The sequence below is a fragment of the Anomaloglossus baeobatrachus genome, chromosome 1, assembly GCF_048569485.1.
Source record: "Anomaloglossus baeobatrachus isolate aAnoBae1 chromosome 1, aAnoBae1.hap1, whole genome shotgun sequence".
Classification (NCBI taxonomy): domain Eukaryota; kingdom Metazoa; phylum Chordata; class Amphibia; order Anura; family Aromobatidae; genus Anomaloglossus; species Anomaloglossus baeobatrachus.
The window spans coordinates 743,185,951-743,202,836 of record NC_134353.1 but is presented as its reverse complement, the minus strand read 5'-3'; the positions used below and the strand labels follow the sequence as shown (position 1 = coordinate 743,202,836).

Sequence of the window (16,886 nt, the reverse complement as noted above, 5' to 3'; positions counted from 1 at the left end):
GGTTGGTCCCTGCGGTTTTTAACCATTATCTATGGCAAAACCTCAGGTACCTGCGAAAAAGAAGTGATATGCTGCTGCTTACAAACCTGTAAGGAAAAAAAACCTCAGTGTGCGCACAGCATTTTGGATTTCTCATAGATTTTGCTGGGGAAGGACTGCAGGAAGTTTGCGCAAAAAACGCACCTTTTCTGCAGCAAAAACCGTGGCAAATCTGCGGCAAAAAACGCAGTGTGCGCACAGGGCCTCACAGGTTTTCTCGTGACCACGACAAATGCTGCAGCTGAATCTGAGCAATAAGTTGGACTCCATCCAGCAGAGGCCACACATTGTAGTAGAGTGTAATTGCTGGGTATCTTGACACTCATGCGGAACAAAATTACATCAGTCGAAGGAAAGCAATGGTAACTAGCGTGTCAGGGTACTTTCACACTTGTGTTTTTTTTTCCTTCCGTCACAATCCGCCCTTTTGGAAAACAGCGGAATCCGTTAACGCCATGGCCCTGATCGGCTCCACCCACCCCACACACATTCTTGGCTGCCGAGCGATCAGCTGAGCACCCAGCGACTGGCTGCTGTGAGCGATCAGCTAAGCGCCCGACAGCCGGGTGATCAGCTGATTGTTCACAATAGTCTGCCGCCGGTAAAACTGTAAAAAAAAAAAGCAGATTCTGTTGTTTTGTACGATCCGTTGTGTCACTATCACTATATGCAACACATCTGTTGCATCCGTCACACAACTCAATGCAACGGATGCCGTTCAACGCAAGTGTGAAACTAGCCTTAGCAATCAATTGGTGTGAGTTGATGTTTCTATAGATATCTGCAGGGTGGAATAAAATGGTTGTACGAATCTTGCATCGTGTAAATGTTGCATCACGTAACACCTATCCTGAGCGCAACACCGATATTACGCTGTCATCACTAGTCTTACTGTTTATGAAGAAGTGTTCCCTGTGCCACATCTCGCCTTAGATCACCAAACGGTGGGCACTAAGCACCTCATACCATGAGATCTGTGTCACTGGTCAATCATTTCATCTGGGAAATATTGTTTTGCTGATGATTAGGATGTACAGTATATCGCTAATAAGTTGCTGATTTACTGCTATGCTCCCACCTTTTCAGTGCAGTGTTTGGAGGTTCTGTGCACTCGCTAAATTTCTTTTACTGTACCATATATCATATCATATATGCTATATTAACTTATTTGTTTTTTTCTGAGGCTTTTTAGTTTATGTAGATTAAGCCTATTTATAATTAAGTTACAGCTATCTCATATGACGTATTTCTTTTGCGCTCCATTGGGAGACCCAGACAATTGGGTGTATAGCTTCTGCCTCCGGAGGCCACACAAAGTATTACACTTAAAAGTGTAAAGCCCCTCCCCTTCTGCCTATACACCCCCCGTGCATCACGGGCTCCTCAGTTTTTATGCTTTGTGCGAAGGAGGCTGACATCCACGCATAGCTCCACATCTTAGTCAGCAGCAGCTGCTGACTATGTCGGATGGAAGAAAAGAGGGCCCATAACAGGGCCCCCAGCATGCTCCCTTCTCACCCCACTCTTGTCGGCGGTGTTGTTAAGGTTGAGGTACCCATTGCGGGTACAGAGGCTGGAGCCCACATGCTGTTTTCCTTCCCCATCCCTTAATGGGCTCTGGGTGAAGTGGGATCCTAATCGGTCTCCAGGCACATGAGACCGTGCTCCCTCCGCAGCCCCTGGGGAATCTGCTGACAGGAGCCGAGTATCGACAGGGACAAGGCCCTGCTACTGTGAGGTACTCTGTGTCCCTGTGGGGACCGCGCATAGAGCGCTGATGCCACACACACTGCAGCACTGCTGGGTGTGTTAGTGCGCCGGGGACTACCGCGCCGGCCGCGCTGTGAGGTACTCTGTGTCCCCGTGGGAACCGCGCATGTAGCGCTGGTGGCCATATACACTTCAGCACTGCTGGGTGTGTTTGTGCGCCGGGGACTACCGCGTCGACTGCGCTTATATGCCGGCCGCGCTTATTACTTTAGTCCCCGGCTTTTGCGGCCTAGTATCGCATATTCCCGCCCCCAGGCCTGCCAGTCAGGGGAAGGGCGGGACGCTGCACAGGACGTTAGTGCTGAGGGTTGGAGCATACTTTGTATCCTCCTCCCCCCTCATACAGCACACTGGGGCTCCAGATTCCCGCACTTTCTAGGGCACGCCCAAGGCCCCCTCCTCTCCACAGAACGCCGGCAGCCATTCCTGTCAGCACTTCTAACGCTGGAGAGGAGAGACAACAGGCTCTGGGAGGCTCAGGCAGGGAATCTGGTGATCACACAACCGCTTTGAGCGGTCGGTAAGCAGCACCTGAGGTGCTGGCCCCACTAAGTGCAGAAGTGTACATATATATATATATATGCTTATATGCTATACATTTACACTGTACTGTCGCACTGTTGATTTTTGACTATATACCCTCCTGGATTGTACTCAGAGGAGACAACAGCATGTCGTCTGCAAATAGCAAGGGTACCAAAGCACAGGCTTACTTTGCAACCTGTACCTCATGTGCGGCTATACTACCGGCAGGTTCCACGGACCCTCATTGTGTGCAATGCTCGGCCCCTGTGGCACTTACTCAGCCGGAGCCTCTGCTTCTGGTGGCCCAGGTGGAACCACCTGCTACCACTGTCCAGGTGACAGGGACGGAGTTTGCAGTGTTTGCTGACAAACTGTCTGAGACTATGGATAAATGGTCTGCTAGGATACTAGAAGCCTTACAGTCCAGACCGGTGACTCAGGCCCCGGGCACTGTTCAATCATTGACCCCAGGCCCCCCTCAATTGGAGCTGCAGAGTGCTCCTGGGGTGACCCATGGGTCCCAGGGTGAGGTCTCTGACATGGACCGCAGTCCCAGGCCGCCTAAGCGGGGTCGCTGGGAAATTCCCTCGACTTCATCACACTGTTCAGGGTCTCAGCAGGAGGACTCTCTGGATGATGAAGCGGAGGTAGCAGATCAGGATTCTGATCCTGAGACTGCGCTTAACCTGGATACACCTGATGGTGACGCCATAGTGAATGACCTTATAGCAACCATCAATCAGGTGTTGGATATTTCTCCACCAGCTCCTACAATTGAGGAGTCAGCTTCTCAGCAGGAGAAATTCCGTTTCAGGTCTCCCAAGCGTCCATTGAGTATGTTTCTGGATCACTCTGACTTCAGAGAGGCAGTCCAGAAACACCGAGCTTGTCCAGATAAGCGTTTTTCCAAGCGCCTTAAGGATACACGTTATCCCTTCCCCCCCTGACGTTGTCAAGGGCTGGGCTCAGTGTCCTAAGGTGGATCCTCCTGTCTCCAGACTGGCGGCTAGATCCATAGTTGCAGTGGAAGATGGGGCTTCACTCAAAGATGCCACTGACAGACAGATGGAGCTCTGGTTGAAATCCATCTATGAAGCTATCGGCGCGTCTTTTGCTCCAGCATTCGCAGCCGTATGGGCACTCCAAGCTATCTCAGCTTGTCATGCGCAGATTAATGCAGTCACACGTACATCTGCTCCGCAAGTGGTGTCCTTAACCTCTCAGGCGTCGGCGTTTGCGTCCTACGCCATTAATGCGGTCCTGGACTCTACGAGCCGTACAGCGGTAGCATCCGCCAATTCGGTGGCAGTCCGCAGGGCCATGTGGTTACGTGAATGGAAGGCAGACTCCGCTTCCAAAAAGTTCTTAACCGGTTTGCCATTTTCTGGCGACCGCCTGTTTGGTGAACGATTGGATGAAATCATTAAACAATCCAAGGGAAAGGACTCTTCCTTACCCCAGTCCAAACCAAACAGACCTCAACCACGGAAGGTACAATCGAGGTTTCGGTCCTTTCGGCCCGCGGGAAGGTCTCAGTTCTCCTCGTCCAAAAGGCCTCAAAAGGATCAGAGGAACTCCGATGCATGGCGGTCTAAGTCACGTCCTAAAAAGACCGCCGGAGGAACCGCTCCCAAGGCGGCCTCCTCATGACTTTCGGCCTCCTCACACCGCATCCTCGGTCGGTGGCAGGCTTTCCCGCTTTTGCGATGCCTGGCTGCCACAGGTAAAAGACCGATGGGTGAGAGACATTCTATCCCACGGTTACAGGATAGAGCTCAGCTCTCGTCCTCCGACTCGTTTTTTCAGAACATCCCCGCCCCCCGAGAGAGCCGATGCTCTTCTTCAGGCGGTGTGCACTCTGAAGGCGGAAGGGGTGGTGATCCCTGTGCCTCTTCAGCAACAGGGTCACGGTTTTTACTCCAACTTGTTTGTGGTACCGAAAAAGGACGGATCCTTCCGTCCTGTTCTGGACCTAAAACTGCTCAACAAACACGTAAAAACCAGGCGGTTCCGGATGGAATCGCTCCGCTCCGTCATCTCCTCAATGTCCCAAGGAGATTTCCTAGCATCAATCGACATCAAAGATGCTTATCTCCACGTACCAATTGCACCAGAGCATCAGCGCTTCCTGCGTTTCGCCATAGGAGACGAACATCTTCAGTTCGTGGCACTACCTTTCGGCCTGGCGACAGCCCCACGGGTCTTCACCAAGGTCATGGCAGCAGTGGTAGCAGTCCTACACTCTCAGGGACACTCGGTGATCCCTTACTTAGACGATCTGCTTGTCAAGGCACCCACTCAAGTGGCATGCCAACACAGCCTGAACATTGCTCTGGAGACTCTCCAGAGTTTCGGGTGGATCATCAATTTTCCAAAGTCAAATCTGACACCGGCCCAATCTCTGACATATCTTGGCATGGAGTTTCATACTCTTCCAGCGATAGTGAAGCTTCCGCTGGACAAACAGCGTTCACTACAGACAGGGGTGCGATCTCTCCTTCAAGGCCAGTCACACCCCCTGAGGCGCTTCATGCACTTCCTAGGGAAGATGGTAGCAGCAATGGAGGCAGTTCCTTTTGCGCAGTTTCATCTGCGTCCTCTTCAATGGGACATTCTCCGAAAATGGGACAGGAAGTCGACGTCCCTCGACAGGAACGTCTCCCTTTCACGGGCAGCCAAGGCTTCCCTTCATTGGTGGCTTCTCCCCACTTCTCTGTCGGGGGGGAAATCCTTCCTTCCCCCATCATGGGCTGTGGTCACGACGGACGCGAGCCTGTCAGGGTGGGGAGCGGTATTTCTCCACCACAGGGCTCAGGGAACCTGGACTCCGACAGAGTCCTCCCTTCAGATCAATGTTCTGGAGATAAGGGCAGTGTATCTTGCCCTAAAGGCGTTCCAGCCGTGGCTGGAAGGCCAGCAAATCCGAATTCAGTCGGACAACTCCACAGCGGTGGCATACATCAACCACCAAGGGGGAACACGCAGTCGGCAAGCCTTCCAGGAAGTCCGGCGGATTCTTATGTGGGTGGAAGCCACGGCCTCCACCATATCCGCAGTTCACATCCCGGGTGTAGAAAACTGGGAAGCAGACTTTCTCAGTCGCCAGGGCATGGACGCGGGGGAATGGTCCCTTCACCCGGACGTGTTTCAGGAGATCTGTTGCCGCTGGGGGATGCCGGACGTCGACCTAATGGCGTCACGGCACAACAAGGTCCCAACATTCATGGCACGGTCTCAAGATCACAGAGCTCTGGCGGCAGACGCCTTAGTTCAGGATTGGTCGCAGTTTCAGCTCCCTTATGTGTTTCCTCCTCTGGCACTGTTGCCCAGACTGTTACGCAAGATCAGGTCCGACTGTCGCCGCGCCATCCTCGTCGCTCCAGACTGGCCAAGGAGGTCGTGGTACCCAGATCTGTGGCATCTCACGGTGGGTCAACCGTGGCCACTACCAGACCGACCAGACTTGCTGTCTCAAGGGCCGTTTTTCCATCTGAATTCTGCGGCCCTCAACCTGACTGTGTGGCCATTGAGTCCTGGATCCTAGCGTCTTCAGGGTTATCTCAAGAGGTCATTGCCACTATGAGACAGGCTAGGAAACCAACGTCCGCCAAGATCTACCACAGGACGTGGAGGATATTCCTATCTTGGTGCTCTGATCAGGGTTTTTCTCCCTGGCCATTTGCCTTGCCCACTTTTCTTTCCTTCCTTCAATCAGGATTGGAAAAAGGGTTGTCGCTCGGCTCTCTTAAGGGACAAGTCTCAGCGCTCTCGGTGTTTTTTCAGAAGCGCCTGGCCAGACTTCCACAGGTACGCACGTTCCTGCAGGGGGTTTGTCACATAGTCCCTCCTTACAAGCGGCCGTTAGAACCCTGGGATCTGAACAGGGTACTGATGGCTCTTCAGAAACCACCTTTCGAGCCAATGAAGGATATTTCTCTTTCACGCCTTTCACAGAAAGTGGTCTTCCTAGTAGCAGTCACATCACTTCGGAGAGTGTCTGAGCTAGCAGCGCTGTCATGCAAAGCCCCTTTCCTGGTGTTTCACCAGGACAAGGTGGTTCTGCGTCCGGTTCCGGAATTTCTACCTAAGGTGGTATCCCCCTTTCATCTCAATCAGGATATCTCCTTACCCTCTTTTTGTCCTCATCCAGTTCACCAGTGTGAAAAGGATCTGCACTTGTTAGATCTGGTGAGAGCACTCAGACTCTACATTTCTCGTACGGCGCCCCTGCGCCGTTCGGATGCACTCTTTGTCCTTGTCGCTGGCCAGCGTAAAGGGTCACAGGCTTCGAAATCAACCCTGGCTCGGTGGATCAAGGAACCAATTCTCGAAGCTTATCGATCTTCTGGGCTTCCGGTTCCCTCTGGGCTGAAAGCCCATTCTACCAGAGCCGTGGGTGCGTCCTGGGCTTTGCGGCACCAGGCTACGGCTCAGCAGGTGTGTCAGGCGGCTACCTGGTCGAGCCTGCACACTTTCACGAAACACTATCAGTTGCATACCTATGCTTCGGCGGATGCCAGCCTAGGTAGGCAAGTCCTTCAGGCGGCGGTTGCCCACCTGTAGGAAAGGGCCGTGGTACGGCTCTATTACGAGGTATTATTTTACCCACCCAGGGACTGCTTTTGGACGTCCCAATTGTCTGGGTCTCCCAATGGAGCGCAAAAGAAGAAGGGAATTTTGTTTACTTACCGTAAATTCCTTTTCTTCTAGCTCCAATTGGGAGACCCAGCACCCGCCCCTGTTCCCTTCGGCCTGTTGTTCTTTGTGTACACATGTTGTCCATGTTGAATGGTTTCAGTTCTCCGAAATTCCTTCGGATTGAATTTACTTTAAACCAATTTATAACTTTTACTCCTTCTTGCTTTTGCACCAAAACTGAGGAGCCCGTGATGCACGGGGGGTGTATAGGCAGAGGGGAGGGGTTACACTTTTTAAAGTGTAATACTTTGTGTGGCCTCCGGAGGCAGAAGCTATACACCCAATTGTCTGGGTCTCCCAATTGGAGCTAGAAGAAAAGGAATTTACGGTAAGTAAACAAAATTCCCTTCTTTTCGACCTATAAGGGTGCGTTCCCACGATTAGTGTTTGCAGCGTTTTGGACGCAGCATGCTTCAACTGCGTGTATGTGTGTCTTTAATCCAGAGGTAGCTATTTTTTTGATGGAAGAGAACACAAACGTTGCGCCCTACCCGCTCAGAGTGCTGCCCTCTTCTGACTCCACACTGATCTATGTGATCAGTGGAGAGGAAGTTTACTGGACCGGGAAGTGAGGCTGCAGTAGCCGTGCAACTGAAGGACCTTCTGCACTAGGAATTTCGGGAACTATATGGGCGTGTAGCGGGGCCGCGTGTGTCTATATGGGCGTGTAGCGGGGCCGCGTGTGTATGATCTGTACACTGCAGAAAGACACTAACAATAGATTTACTACCTTCCTATCCTACCCTAGTATATTAAAATTAGTGATAATGACCCCCTCCCCTTTAAAACTTCCCTAGAGTGTAATTAATAGGAAAAATGTTTTTCCTAATATATATATATATATATATATATATATATATATATATTTTTTTTTTTCTATCTAGTCTTATAGTTCGAAAAATTCGTTTGTTTTTTTTTTTATTTCAATTCTACAACATTCTTAAAACCTCAGTGAAGTAATTGATTAGGAGTAGAAGTTAGAAATCTCCATCCACCTACTAAACATGCCTTTTGGTTTGAATCCCTCCTCTGTTTTTTTTACATTTATGTTTTACACACACACACACACTCTCTCTCTCTATCCATCCATCCATCCATCCATCCATCCATCCATCCATCCATCCCTCCCTCCCTTGGTTATCCTGCAAGAGAATGGCCAAAATTTCCTGTGCATATTACATGGTAACAACAATTTTTTTTTCTTCAGCGCTCTATTGGGAGACCCAGACGATTGGGGTATAGCTACTGCCCTCTGGAGGCCACACAAAGCACTACATTAAAAGTGCAAGGCCCCTCCCCCTCTGGCTATACCCCCCCCGTGGTATCACGGGTTCTCCAGTTTTAGCTTTGTGTGCGAAGGAGGTCAGACATTCCATGCATAGCTCCACAGATTTTAGTCAGCAGCAGCTGCTGACTATTTCGGATGGAAGAAAAGAGGACACATATAGTGTCCCCAGCATGCTCCCTTCTCACCCCTGGATGGTGTTGTAAGGTTGAGGTACCTATTGCTGGTACAGGGCTGGAGCCTGACATGCTGTTTTCCTTCCACATCCCCTGGTAGGGCTCTGTGGAAGTGGGATCCTGCCGGCCTCTCAGCTCTGACGCCGGGCTCCATCCACAGACCCATTAGAACCTGATGGATTCGGAGCAGGAGTACGATCAGGGACAGGCCCTGCATCATACAGGTACTCTGTGTCCCCGGCAGGCACAGACACACTCCGGGCTGGCTGGGTGTTGTAGTGCGCCGGGGACCGCAACGTTGGAGTTAGTGTCCCTACAGATTACTGGGGGATTTTTTGTGTATGGGAACGCAGCGCCGACCCCCTCTGGACCGGGCGGCGCTGCTGTGACTTGTGGTGCGCCGGGGATCCGCCGTCCGCGCTTTTACGGCGGCGGCGGTTATAAATTGAGTCCCCGGCTTTTTGGGCCTAGGACGCCGGCAGCTCCGATTCGTTCCCGCCCCCACCCTGTCATTCAGGGTAGGGGAGAGACGCTGTTCGCTAGCAGCGACGAGGGCTGGAGCCTGATTTACATGCTCCAGCCCTCACACTAGGCACAGAAGGAAGCAGGCTTCCCGCTCTTAGCCAGGAATGCCCAGGGCCCGCCCCCCTTCTCTCTCAGGACGCCGGCAGCCATTACATGCAGTCTGGCTGGAGGAAGGACGCAAGGCTCTGGGAGACCTGGACTAGGGGCTATCTGGCGACCACACACCCGCTTTTTAAGCGGGCGGTAAGCGTTTTTTCTGTGCTGGTCCCTCTAGTGCCCCACGGTGTATCGGTGTACTGTGTAGGATATAGAGATATTGTATTTCTTGCACTGTGAGGTCGCTTCTGGCTGCATCTCCCAGACCACTCTGTGGAAGCAACAACATGCCATCCTCAAAACGCAAGGCTGCCAAGGCTAGGGCTGTGTATACTGCGGGTGCTGCATGTGGGGCTAATCTACCAGCAGGCTCCGATGACCCCCATTGTGTGCAATGCTCCGACCCGGTGCTGCTTCGCCAGCCGGAGTCAGGAGGGAGAGTGACCCAGGCTGAGACGCCTGTAAGTCCTGCCCCGGTGACAGGGACAGACTTTGCAGTTTTTGCTGATAATATGTCTGTCTCTATGGCAAAAATCCTTGAAACCTTGCAATCTATGCATGGGGCTCAGTCTTTGGGCACGGCGAGGCCTCTGTCCTCAGGTCCCCCTCACTTGGAATTAATCCAGCCCACAGGGGGGTCCCCGGCTTCACAGGCCGAGGATTATGACTCAGATGATAGCCCCAGCCACCCTAAGCGAGCTCGCTGGGAAAGACCCTCGACGTCATCACACTGCTCAGGGTCTCAGCGCAATCAGTCTCCCTGTGATGTGTCTGATGAGAGTGATCAGGAATCCATTCCTGGAACCCCTCTCAACCTGGATACCCCTGATGGGGATGCCATGGTAAACGACCTTATCTCAGCCATCAATAGGCTGTTGGATATTTCTCCCCCAGCCCCTTCAGCAGAAGAGGCGGCTGCGGAGCAGGAGAAGTTTCGTTTCCTTTATCCCAAGCGTAAATTGAGTGCTTTGTTGGATCACGCTGACTTCAGAGAATCAATCCAGAAGCACGACGCTCACCCAGAAAGGCGTTTCTCTAAACGATCTAAAGATACGCGTTTCCCTTTCCCTCCTGAGGTGGTCAAGCGCTGGACACAGTGTCCAAAGGTAGACCCCCCGATTTCCAAACTCGCAGCTAGGTCCATAGTTGCAGTGGAGGATGGCGCTTCACTTAAAGATGCCAATGACAGACAGATGGACCTTTGGTTAAAATCTGTCTATGAAGCTATCGGCGCGTCGTTTGCTCCGGCATTCGCAGCCGTATGGGCACTCCAGGCTATTTCAGCTGGCTTAGCAAAAGTGGATGCTATCATACATCCAGCAGTGCCGCAAGTGGCGCACCTTACCACGCAGATGTCGGCGTTTGCGTCTTACGCTATCAATGCGGTCCTAGAATCTACCAGTCGCACCTCAATGGCGTCCGCCAATTCGGTAGTTTTGCGCAGAGCCTTGTGGTTAAAGGACTGGAAAGCAGATGCTGGTTCCAAAAAATGTTTAACCAGTTTGCCTTTATCTAGAGATAGACTGTTTGGCGAGCCATTGGCTGATATCATTAAGCAGTCTAAGGGTAAAGACTCCTCTTTACCACAACCCAGAACAACCAAACCTCAGCAGAAAAAGTGGCAGCAGAGGTTTCAGTCCTTTCAAGGTTCGGGCAAGACACCATTTACCTCGTCCAAAGGGACTCAGAGGACGCAAAGAAACTCAGATTCGTGGCGGGCTCACACGCGCCCCAAGAAAGCAAATGGAGGTACCGCTTCCAAAGCGGCTACCTCATGACTTCCAGCCCCCTCCCTCCGCATCGCCGGTCGGGGGCAGGCTCTCCCGCTTTTCCGGCATTTGGATGTCACAGGTCAAAGACCGGTGGGTGACGGACATTTTGTCTCGCGGGTACAGAATCGAGTTCAATTCTCGTCCTCCAGCTCGGTTCTTCAGAACCTCCCCACATCCAGACCGAGCAGATGCTCTGCTGCAGGCGGTGGGCTCCTTAAGAGCGGAAGGAGTGGTGATCCCAGTCCCTCCTCAGGAACAAGGGCAAGGGTTTTACTCCAATCTCTTTGTGGTTCCAAAAAAGGACGGCTCGTTCCGTCCTGTTCTGGACCTAAAACGGCTCAACAAACATGTGCACGCCAGGAAGTTCCGGATGGAAACCCTGCGTTCTGTCATTGCCTCAATGTCCAGAGGAGACTTCCTTGCCTCAATAGACATCAAAGATGCTTATCTCCACGTGCCAATTGCTACAGAACATCAACGTTTTCTACGTTTTGTGATAGGAGACGACCATTTTCAGTTCGTAGCTCTGCCATTTGGTCTGGCAACAGCCCCACGGGTCTTCACCAAGGTCATGGCGGCGGTGGTAGCAGTCTTGCACTCTCAGGGACACTCGGTGATCCCTTACCTAGACGATTTATTGGTCAAAGCTCCCTCTCAAGAGGCATGTCAGCACAGCCTGAATGCTACGCTGGAGACCCTACAGTCTTTCGGATGGATCATCAACTTTCCAAAGTCGATCCTATCACCGACTCAATCACTAACGTATCTTGGCATGGAGTTTCATACTCTAGCAGCGATAGTGAAGCTTCCGCTGAACAAGCAGCGGTCACTACAGACAGGGGTGCAATCTCTTCTGCAGGGCCAGTTGCATCCCTTGCGGCGCCTCATGCATTTCCTAGGGAAGATGGTGGCGGCCATGGAAGCAGTTCCCTTTGCGCAGTTTCATCTGCGCCCACTTCAATGGGACATTCTCCGCCAATGGGACGGGAAGTCAACGTCCCTGGACAGGAAAGTCTCGCTTTCCCAGACGGCCAAGGACTCCCTACAATGGTGGCTCCTTCCCACCTCATTGTCTCAGGGAAGATCCTTCCTGCCCCCATCCTGGGCAGTAGTCACGACAGATGCGAGTCTGTCAGGGTGGGGAGCAGTATTTCTCCACCACAGGGCTCAGGGGACGTGGACTCCGCAGGAGTCCACCCTTCAGATCAATGTTCTGGAGATCAGAGCAGTGTATCTTGCTCTACTGGCCTTCCAACAGTGGTTGGAAGGAAAGCAGATCCGAATCCAATCGGACAACTCCACAGCGGTGGCATACATCAACCACCAAGGAGGGACGCGCAGTCGGCAAGCCTTCCAAGAAGTCCGGCGCATTCTAATGTGGGTGGAGGACAGAGCATCCACCATATCCGCGGTTCACATCCCAGGCGTAGAAAACTGGGAAGCAGACTTCCTCAGTCGCCAGGGCATGGACGCAGGGGAATGGTCCCTTCACCCGGACGTGTTTCAGGAAATCTGTCGCCGCTGGGGAGTGCCGGACGTCGACCTAATGGCATCCCGGCACAACAACAAGGTCCCGGCATTCATGGCGAGGTCGCGCGATCAAAGAGCTCTGGCGGCAGACGCCTTGGTTCAAGATTGGTCGCAGTTTCAGCTCCCATACGTGTTTCCGCCTCTGGCGCTCTTGCCCAGAGTGCTACGCAAGATCAGATCCGAGTGCAGCCGCATCATACTCGTCGCTCCAGATTGGCCGAGGAGGTCGTGGTATCCGGATCTGTGGCATCTCACGATCGGTCGACCGTGGTCACTGCCAGACCGACCAGACTTACTGTCCCAAGGGCCGTTTTTCCATCAGAATTCTGCGGCCCTGAACCTGACTGTGTGGCCATTGAGTCCTGGATCCTAGCATCTGCAGGATTATCTCAAGGAGTCGTTGCCACAATGAGACAAGCTAGAAAGTCGAATTCGGCTAAGATCTACCACAGAACGTGGAAGATTTTCTTAGCCTGGTGCTCTGCTCAGGGAGTGTCTCCCTGGCCATTTGCATTGCCCAAGTTTCTTTCCTTCCTGCAATCGGGGTTAGAAAAGGGCTTGTCGCTCAGCTCCCTTAAAGGGCAAGTTTCGGCACTATCCGTGTTTTTTCAGAAGCGTCTAGCACGTCTTTCTAAGGTGCGCACGTTCCTGCAGGGGGTCTGTCATATTGTGCCCCCGTACAAGCGGCCGTTAGATCCATGGGATCTGAACAGGGTACTAGTTGCTCTCCAGAAGCCGCCCTTCGAGCCTCTGAAGGAAGTTTCCTTTTCTCGGCTGTCACAGAAAGTGGCGTTTCTTGTTGCGATCACATCGCTTCGGCGAGTGTCTGAGCTGGCAGCTCTGTCATCCAAGGCTCCCTTCCTGGTGTTCCACCAGGACAAGGTAGTGCTGCGCCCTATTCCGGAGTTTCTCCCTAAGGTCGTATCCTCTTTTCATCTTAATCAGGATATATCCTTGCCTTCGTTTTGTCCTCATCCGGTTCACCGGTATGAAAAGGACTTACGTTTGCTAGATCTGGTGAGAGCACTCAGAATCTACATTTCCCGCACGGCGCCCATGCGCCGTGCCGATGCGCTTTTTGTCCTTGTCGCTGGTCCGCGCAAGGGGTTGCAGGCTTCTAAAGCCACCCTGGCTCGATGGATCAAAGAACCAATTCTAGAGGCCTACCGTTCTGCGGGGCTTCCGGTTCCTTCAGGGCTAAAAGCCCACTCAACCAGAGCCGTGGGTGCGTCCTGGGCATTACGTCACCAGGCTTCGGCTCAACAGGTGTGCCGGGCAGCTACCTGGTCCAGTCTGCACACTTTCACCAAGCATTATCAGGTGCATACCTATGCTTCGGCGGATGCCAGCTTAGGTAGAAGAGTCCTGCAGGCGGCAGTGACACCCCCGTAGGGGAGGGCTGTTTTGCAGCTCTAACATGAGGTATTTCTTTACCCACCCAGGGACAGCTTTTGGACGTCCCAATCGTCTGGGGGGGGGGGGGGGGGGGGGGGTCTCCCAATAGAGCGCTGAAGAAGAAGGGAATTTTGTTACTTACCGTAAATTCCTTTTCTTCTAGCTCTTATTGGGAGACCCAGCACCCGCCCTGTTGTCCTTCGGGATGTTTTTTTGTTGTTTGCGGGTACACATGTTGTTCATGTTGAACGGTTTTTCAGTTCTCCGATGTTTTTCGGAGTTAATTTGTTTAAACCAGTTATTGGCTTCCTCCTTCTTGCTTTGGCACTAAAACTGGAGAACCCGTGATACCACGGGGGGGGTATAGCCAGAGGGGGAGGGGCCTTGCACTTTTAATGTAGTGCTTTGTGTGGCCTCCAGAGGGCAGTAGCTATACCCCAATCGTCTGGGTCTCCCAATAAGAGCTAGAAGAAAAGGAATTTACGGTAAGTAACAAAATTCCCTTCTTTTCTTTTTTCTTTTAGGAAACTCTCCCAAACAAGAAACTCCTGGTGAGGGCTTGGGTCCAATAGGTGAAGAGGAGGAGAAGAAGAAACAAAAAAGAGGTACAGCATAATTTCTAATGAGGAAAACATGTTGAATGGTTTGTTTGTATTTTTAAAGATTGCTGCATAAAGAATAAAGTGTATGGATTCTTTATTCTACATATAAATTCCTTCATTATAGTCAAATGCTGTATATTGCATGGTACTCTACTTGGACAACCTCTTGAATTCTGTAGTCCACCTTGTAAAATAAAAAATTATTCGCCTCCTACACTATTGCATCAGCGGCCAGTGTATATACACTGGTTCTCCTGGCATTCGGCTTATGCCACAACCAGTGACCCTGAATGGGCTGCAGTTTGCCCACGTCCCTCAAACGAAACACTGACTGAGGAAACTGTGCGGGTGTAGGAGTTCGGGTGTAGGAGAGGAGTATCTACCCTTTTTTTTGGGTGAAGGCGGGGTGTGTGTTTTAACACTATTGAATACAATAAAAATGAGTTGTCCAAGTAGCAGAAACCCCTTTAATTTCACCACTTTTTTGGCTCAGAAATCGGCTACTTCCAACTGCACCAGTGAATGAATGGTAAAAGCCAACGCACAAGGCATCTGTCAGCTACTGATGGATGTAAAGCGCTCATGTGTGATCATTCTCTTTATACATACGCTAACATTAAAATAGTGTGGTGACAGACACATTTAGTCCCATATTAATTTGTTAATAAAGTTTTGGGAATAATTTTACCATGTAAACCAAACTGGCCTAAGTCGGCCAGCAGATGTCGGGGTGGTAGGGTTTGGCAGGTTGATTTAATTTTAAGCAGGGCAGTGGATCATTCACCTTTTCTTTGTCGCTCCATTGGGAGACCCAGACAATTGGGTGTATAGCTTCAGCCTCTGGAGGCCACACAAAGTATTACACTTTAAAAAGTGTAACTTCTCCCCTCTGCCTATACACCCTCCCGTGGACCACGGGCTCCTCAGTTTTATGCTTTGTGTGGAAGGAGGCACACATCCACTCATGCATTCTCATACATAGTTATGTCGGATGGAAGAAAAGAGGACCCCCACGGGGTCCCCGGCATGTTCCCTTCTCACCCCACTATGTCGGCGGTGCTGTTAAGGTTGAGGTACCCATTGCGGGTACGGAGGCTGGAGCCACATGCCGTCTCCTTCACCATCCCTTATGCGGCTCTGGGAGAAGTGGGATCCTGAGCGGTCATCCATTTGCTGGGACCGTGCTCCATCCGCAGCCCCTGGTGGAACCTGTCGGACCGGAGCCTCTTCAACCCCAGGGACCGGGCCCTGCAACTTGAAAGATGGTTGCAGCTATGGAGGCAGTGCCGTTCGCGCAATTCCATCTACGGCCACTCCAATGGGACATTCTTCGCAAATGGGACAAGAGTGCGGCTTCCCTCGACAAGAACATCTCTTTCCCTTGCAACCAAAACATCACTTCAGTGGTGGCTCCTACCCACATCTCTGTCTCGGAGAAAATCCTTCCTACCCCCATCCTGGGCCGTGGTCTCCACGGACGCGAGCCTGTCAGGTTGGGGAGCGGATTTTCTCCACCACAGGGCTCAAGGAACCTGGACTCCGATAGAATCGTCCCTTCAGATCAATATCCTGGAGATAAGGGCAGTATATCTAGCCCTATTGGCTTTCCATCGGTGGCTGGAGGGCAGGCAGATCCGAATACAGTCGGACAACGCCACTGCCGTCGCCTACATCAACCACCAAGGCGGCACTCGCAGTCGTCATGCCTTCCAGGAAGTCCGGCGGATTCTGCAGTGGGTGGAAGACACAGGCTCCACCATCTCCGCAGTTCACATCCCGGGCGTAGAAAACTGGGAAGCAGATTTTCTCAGTCGTCAGGGCATGGACGCGGGGGGAATGGTCTCTGCACCCAGACGTGTTTCGAGAGATCTGTCGCCGCTGGGGAATGCCGGACGTCGATCTCATGGCGTCACGGCACAACAACAAGGTACCGACCTTCATGGCACGGTCTTAGGATCACAAAGTTCTGGCAGCGGACACTTTAGTCCAGGATTGGTCGCAGTTTCGACTGCCTTTTGTGTTTCCCCCTCTGGCGATGCTGCCCAGAGTACTACGCAAGATCAGGTCCGACTGCCGTCGCGCCATTCTCGTCGCTCCAGACTGGCCGAGGCGGTCGTGGTATCCGGATCTGTGGCATCTCACGGTGGGTCAACCGTGGGCACTTCCAGACCGCCCAGACTTGCTGTCACAAGGCCCGTTTTTCCATCTGAATTCTGTGGCCCTCAACCTGACTGTGTGGCCATTGAGTCCTGGCTCCTAGCGTCTTCAGGGTTATCTCAGGATGTGATTGCCACCATGAGACAGGCCAGGAAGCCAACGTCCGCCAAGATCTATTACAGGTCTTGGCAAATCTTCCTATCCTGGTGCGCTGATAACGGTTTTCCTCCATAGCCGTTTGCCTTACCCACTTTTCTTTCATTCCTACAATCTGGAATGGACAAGGGTTTGTCCCTCGGCTCTCTCAAAGGCCAAG

General features: G+C 52.1%; 1 protein-coding gene across 1 annotated transcript in view; it reads left to right on the top strand.

The window, feature by feature from the left end:
* Positions 1 to 16,886, top strand: part of DENR (density regulated re-initiation and release factor) — a 46,412-nt gene that overhangs the window by 7,611 nt on the left and 21,915 nt on the right. Inside the window, exon 5 of the mRNA XM_075323078.1 lies at positions 14,336 to 14,416. Within this exon, the coding sequence (XP_075179193.1) occupies positions 14,336 to 14,416 (81 nt within the window). The remainder of the gene's footprint in view (positions 1 to 14,335; positions 14,417 to 16,886) is intronic.